Source organism: Pristiophorus japonicus, chromosome 5 (genome assembly GCF_044704955.1).
Source record: "Pristiophorus japonicus isolate sPriJap1 chromosome 5, sPriJap1.hap1, whole genome shotgun sequence".
Classification (NCBI taxonomy): Eukaryota; Metazoa; Chordata; class Chondrichthyes; family Pristiophoridae; genus Pristiophorus; species Pristiophorus japonicus.
In genome coordinates, this window is record NC_091981.1 from 19,381,401 (window position 1) to 19,388,422 (window position 7,022).

Here is a 7,022-nt window from a genome sequence, read left to right on the forward strand (position 1 = left end):
CTTTACATCTAGGTCGATAAGTGTCTCTTCCCCCACCCCTTCCTGAGCATACTACACATTGAAAATGTATTTTAGAATCTAAATGAACACTTTAGCAATTATCAATGGGGGAGGGGGGTGGATTAATTTTGGATCTTATATGATTTATGAGATTTATTAATGCCCAGAGAGAAACCTGTGTCTTCTTGTCCCTTCAAATGGTGAAGAAAAAAAAGTGTCTGGTAACTTGTGAAATGGGCCATTCTTAGATAAAACGGGCTCATGTTCTCTTTATTTATGACAGGGAAATAATATTACTCCAGTGAAAGGCGGAGTCCGCCCCAGACTCAATGAAACAATCACACCACGAATATTAGCAAGTATTTGGGTTTGGTGCCATGTTTTAACATAGTTGAAACAACACACTTAAATGTGTTGGGGAAGGTAAGACTTCCTTCAAGCAGTTCAAAAGAATCCAAAGGTGTGTGTGTGTTTAAATGTTTGCACTCGACCCAATTTGGAGCATTGTTTTGCAGGACTGATTGTTGCAAACTGCTCGCTCGCCCATTAAATAAAGCTTCACAGACACCAAGTGTTGCTTAGCATCATCATAGGATGAAGCTCTGCACACCCCCCCCCCCCCTTCCCCCTTTACATTCCCTCACTTGCCTCCAATAGTCTTCACTCCATTGAGTTTCAGGTTCAACTCTCAGGGGGTCAACCCTTTGTGTGTGTGTGTGTGTATTCCTCCTCTCGTGGGAGTTTAAACGAGTGGCAGGGGGCGGGCTGGAGAATGCGTTATAATCTCCACATTAGTGCACAGATCTGAAATAATACAGAGCCTCTGATGACTCGAAAAGGCGCGTCTTGTGCGCGCTACCCCAGTAGGATTCAGTCAATATAGCCAATACGTCAGGAGTGTGCGTGGCCGGCGAGGCTGTGCCTGCCCTCCCCCTTCCCCTTCTCACTCGGGCAGGGAGTGAACCATTCCAATCCAGCTCTACCGTGCTATGGCTGGGAGCTGTAACTTGTTAGCAATGTGCGACGTTCGGCCTTACCCCACATTTTCACAGATAACCATTTGAAACGCTTTCAGTCTCCAATGATTCTACTCAGTGTAGGATGGGACTTACATTGAACGGAGTGTACTTTGCACTTATTCTTGCTGTGCAGCTCGGTGAGTATATGCACAAATAATAATAATTGATGCATTCGTTTTTTTTAATGCAGCAAATGCAACCTTGAGTCGGTTTGATGGTATGCATTGACCCTGACCGCGAAAGTATGCTCAGCCAGTACAGCATTGACATTTCGCGTGCATGCTTCCTGTCTCTTTCACATTGAAACCATATTTCATGGAAGATGGGGGCTATGCAGACAGATCAATCTCATACCATTTCATTTACCGCCGGTGTAAGATTCAGATACAGGGGACAGAAAAGCCAGCACTCGTTCGTTCATCATTTTATGTTTTACTTTCTGAAAGGGCGATTCTGTTAGTGATAATGCAACGGTGTCTCGGTTCCCATAAAAGGGGGGAGGAAAATCAGATGTAGGTCGAAATTAAAATGTGCTCTCCAGTCCCTCTCTCTCGCTCTCTCTCTCTCGTCATGTTGTAAGACAGGTGGGTGCAGAAGTAACAAGAGTCTGTCAACGTCTTGCGAGAAGGTATACTGATGAAATCGAGTTTTGAACCCGCCCTCCAGGGAATAAGAGCCTAGCATTGCCAGGGGACTGAAACCCAGATCCTGGCTGCTGACATTCAGCCACGTTTAACCTGCACCAACCCCCTGCTCCTGCCAACACCACCCACAACTCGCGGGTCTGGAGACCACATCGCCATAGTTAGATTCAGAACCACCGCTGGAGGCTATTTATGAACGGTTATTTTGAGATATGCCTGTACAATGTTATGTCAAAAATATATCCATCGATTCTTACCATGCCCTAAAATAGCAGGGCTTCAAAAAAATAATCATTGATTCATTTTTTTCTGTTACTGTCACCTAAATATAATCCCAAGTATTAAAACGCCATTGGATTAATTTATCGCTGTTTTCACTGTGATTTAAATATAAATAAATTGTAGCCCCCGAACACATCAAAAATTCATTACTGATACTTTGATGGGGAACTAAATGAAGCAGTTGAGGCTTTTTCTATAATCCAGGAATAGGCTCCAGAACCATACTAAATGATAGCCTACGATTTAGGAAATAGATCTTGACACCGAGAGAAAATTATACCGCTTCCATTTGTGATAATGGGAGCTGGGTCGAATAATAAAACAAAATGTGTTAAAAAATTAAGTGAGATCTTCACTTGTTGGAGAGGAGAGGGATTGGCGTTACATTTAAAGGTTGAGAATTTGAGAGCTGGTATCATAAATAATTTGCCGTGAGCATGTAAAAAATATATTCCCTTTGTAAGTTTACGTCTGATTTTTTTTAACCCGCATAGTCTCTGTCATTTCACTGTCACCGAGGTCTGGCGGTGTGTTTGACTTTTACCCAGTACAGCACTCATATCTATTTCATTTGGGCCGAGTAATGAATCTATTGCATCTTTTTTTTAGAGAAAGGTGATTGATAATCGCATCATCATTTTAATTCACTTTAATAAGCACTGTATTAATATTTTGCCCATTACAAAACAATGTTTAAAAAAGTGCTTTTTAAATGCATTGAACAATGATATAACCAGCCTATGTGTGTATTGTGATTTGCAGATTGGCTCCCGTTACAAATGTATTTATTGTAGTATTCCAGCGAATTTAGAAGGAATAGTATTTTGGTTTCTTTTTCATTCATATTGTCTATTTCCTACATTTATTGGCGTTTTCCGTTGGACAATTCGCAAACACAATTTGTCGGCTGACATAATTTAAATATAAAGATAATATTGAGTCCAAATCCTTAAATATTTACCCCAAGCCTTCAAGATCGAATTTAAATCGCGGATGGGCGCTAAAGCGTTGATTAAGAGACATTTTCAAAATGCCCTAGACCTTTCTAGTTGTAGCTGAGCGTAGACAATACGAGGAAACGAGCGCACAGCCCATCTACTTCGAAAAATCGCCTTCTATTTTGAGGGGCGGATTGATTCGAGCTATCTACGGCCCTCTCCCGAATCTGCGTCTTTGAACGGGTTGCATTCACAAAACTGAGCTGTCACCAGCTGAATATTAGCCAAGATATCGCAGCACCATATGCTGCTGGTTTTACTCTGTTAGGCTCCCTCTTGTCAGTAAGGCGCTCTTGGTCGGGATCCATAGAACGATCAATTAGGCCAACACCAGTCTAATTCCCCAACACTTAGGGCAAGATTGATAGGGATAAATAACATGTACACGGTTCCGCTCGCAAACTCCAGCCACTCACCCATAAACCTAATTGAATTTTTAGAATAAAATCAATCGAGTGTGCCCTGACCAACCAAGCAATAAGAGACAAACTAGCAGAAGTGGACAGTGGCGGTTGTTTAAATGTTTTTTTAAAGTTGTACAGGATTCCGAGAATTATCCGCACAGTATCCGAAGCTTCCAAATTAGAACCCCGGGCGACATAAGACAGTCGTCTGTAGCTATATTTGTGTCTGGCAGCTTACAATGAACGCTCCAGCATCCACAGTTACCAGAAGGACAGCCTGGTTTATCACTCCATCCTTCGAATGATTTACCAATAATAAACATTCGAAGAAGATTTTTTTAAACCTGGAAGTAAAATCCAGGTTGGTGCAGGACACAAATGGGAAGGAGAAGAGGGTGGGGTGCTTACACTAATGCCAACTGGTACATTGCAAGGATTGATCGTTTAAAATTAATCTTTAAATACACTGGGTGTGTTGCTTTTTTTCTAAAACTAATAGTGTAGCTCCAATTAATGTGTAACCGAGTAGTAGAGGAAGACTTTTGGTAAAAGGAATATCAGTGTTATATATATATATATAAAACTAGGCAGATAAGCACCATCCGGCTGTAACAGCTTACAATGAAGGCAACTATTTATTCAGGCTAGTTTTTGCCTTATATTTTTGATGATAATCAAATGCTGTTGTTATTAATAACAATGTATTATCACTGTTGTAATTTCCGTTGCCTTTGCAGCCTATCTGTTCCATACTGTGCGGGCGGCTGGGAAGTGCGATGGAGTATTTAAAGGCTTCTCCGATTGTTTGCTGAAGCTGGGAGATAACGTGCAAAGCTACCAGCAAGACATGGACAACAAGCAGAATATTAAAACCATCTGCTCGTAAGTGTGGAGCTATGACGCCCCGTCTACACACGCCCGCACTCACACTCGCACACTCCCACGTGGACCCTCGCACACAAGACTGGAATATTACGTGTTGCGCTCACCTGGCTCACGCACCCTTACAGGGGCTCCCCCCCCACACACACACACACACACGGCCTCTCATACTCACTTGTTCACCCCACACATACCCCCGCCTTCCTCTCACCCAACAACACCTCTTCACACATGTTGCTGGCATGTGTTTTTAACATCTGCACACACACACACACGCAGGTATACACATCCATATGTCGGTAAGGCTATCAATACCAACTAATAATTGTGCTTACAACAGAGGGCATAGGCACGTTCTAATTTGCACACTTATAAATGTATAGATGCATTTGCACATATTCCCCAGCTATAGATAGATATAAATCCACGCCTATAATCCACATTATTCAATTCACTCCACCAAGCCATGGGTTTTAAAATGTAATTTCAGTATATACCTAGGTGTATGGCTATATAGGGACATAGGACGTAGGAACATAGGAACAGAAGTCGGCCATTCAGCCCCTTGAGTCTGTTCCACCATTCAATGAGATCATGGCTGATCTACCACCGAACCCATATCCCTGAATACCTTTGGTTAACAAACAGCTATCAATCTCCGGTTTAAAATTAACAATTGATCTACCATAATTGCCGTTTGCGGAATAGAGTTCCAAACTTCTACCATCCTTTTTGGTGTGTAGAAGTGTTTCGTAATTTCACTCCTGATTTAGATTAGCATACACGAGCACAGTCATATTGTGTGCAGAAATGTACCACAGTAAGTGTCTTTTTATAGGGTTTACAAAGTGATTATTATCCGCTGCGTGTCTGGACTGATTCTTTGCTATATGTAAGTCACATGCATGCAAATATGCCTCTGTACATAGAATGTATGAAAGACAGGCAGCAGCGAGTACTTATAGGCTGTACCTTATCATATGACAGAGGAAACGTGAATGTGAATGAAGAAATGCGGAAAGCTTATTTGAAATGTACTGTCGTATCTATAGTAACGTTTTACAGCATTGTAATTGTCTCCTTCCTCATTGATAAATGTACTGCGATTATGTTTTATAATGGTGACTTGAATGGATATTAAATTAGCTTTCAGTGAGAATCTTTTTTGGTAGTAAGAGCAATCCTTGTAAATACCCTATGGTATAGTATATTGTGATAATGGAGCTAATGGCTACCTTACGAACGATGCAGATACACACAGGGGGAAACTAACGCAATGTAATAGACTAATTATAAAGCATTGGTAATATTTCCTGGTATGAAACTGAAGTGCTGAAATATTCGCTGTCATACAGAAACGGGTAATTGCTTCCAGCTTTCCTGTTGTGCGTTCCCTTCCAAACAAGACTCCACACCCGCGCAGAATAGCTCGATTAGATTTAGAATCCAGCAAAACTGTGCTCGCTGCGTTTGCGGTGCGCTAAGTATTTCAATAACTGTACGAATACTGTATTCGGATTGATAATAGTTTTATTTTTCTCTATTCGGTTATTTTGATCCCCGCCTTGCTTCCTTTCGCTGTTTTATGCCTCTGCTCTGCAGAGAGTGAGAGCAAAGGGAGATCAGACATGAGTCAATCTCCTCTGGGACATACAATTACAGCAGAAATACTACAGAAAAGGACACAGTCACTCGCCCCGGCATCTCAATATCTCATTATTTATTACACATGTATAAAACATGGGCTGCTCTTGCCATCTTAGAGTATTCATAAAATAAGGTCTGCCATTGCAAGTGCTCCACACAACCTAAAAGCCATTGTTATTTACGTTTTATATTATTTTAAATATCATCTTCGCTTTAAATCTATACAAAAGGGGGGGAAATCGTGACAAAAATGGTGCAATCGGATCTATTAATGCACAATGTACATAATATTTAATGGAGTTGATATGTCTGTGTGTGTGTTAAGCTGATTTCCCAACGATAGATCATTTTCTATTTAAAACAGCCCTCAAACATGCAGCCACATTCAGCCCGATAGAGTTCAGGCAGCTTACTCATACAATCACAACGCCTGGATGTGTTCAAGAAAGTGCACATTTGAGAAAATGTAATTCCATGCAATAATAATGTAATTCAGGTCAGTGTAGTATCGATTAAAAAGCGACTTGCTCACTAAATGAGTTGAAAAGGGGGGAAACAGAAAAAATGCAATTATTGGGCGATTGAATGTCTCAGCCAGATATGAAGTGGTGTGGGCACTCATTTTATTGATTTGTCGCAATATACTTCCGTTTGATGCATTATTTTTATTTTTCTGAATTCACCCCCCCCCCCCCCCACTCTAGATACTGGAACGATTTTCACGCATGCGCCACCACCGCTATCGCAGACTGTCAAGATGGAGCAACCGATGTTTGGGAAAAACTCAAACAAGATTCTAAAAATCTGGATTTCGAAGGCAGTTTGTTTGATCTGTGCGAAAGGAATAACTCTGCAGACGCAATAATTCCCCAGCGTTTCACCTTGGTGGTTTTAACATTGTCCGCCTTACTGACCTGGATTATACTCTAAGGGAACTACACACACGCGTTTAACACACACCCCGCACACACACACACACACGCAATGGTGTGGATTTTTGCAACCATTTCAGAATTACTGGGCCTTTTGATTCATCCGTGACCCATGAAGACATTTGCTAGGATTGGAAATATATCTCCCCTTTTTCTTCCCCCCCACTCTTTGATTTTACACAGAGGCGGTTTTGGTGTTATTTGCCAAAATGTT

At 41.4% G+C, this 7,022-nt stretch overlaps 1 protein-coding gene across 1 annotated transcript; it reads left to right on the top strand.

The window, feature by feature from the left end:
* The first annotated feature begins 1,101 nt into the window (after positions 1-1,101).
* On the top strand, positions 1,102-6,806 carry nrn1a (neuritin 1a). Its single transcript, XM_070879790.1, has 3 exons — positions 1,102-1,156; positions 4,085-4,229; positions 6,581-6,806. Exons 1-3 carry the CDS (start codon positions 1,102-1,104, stop codon positions 6,804-6,806), a joined length of 426 nt encoding a protein of 141 aa, XP_070735891.1.
* Positions 6,807-7,022: the final 216 nt, after the last annotated feature.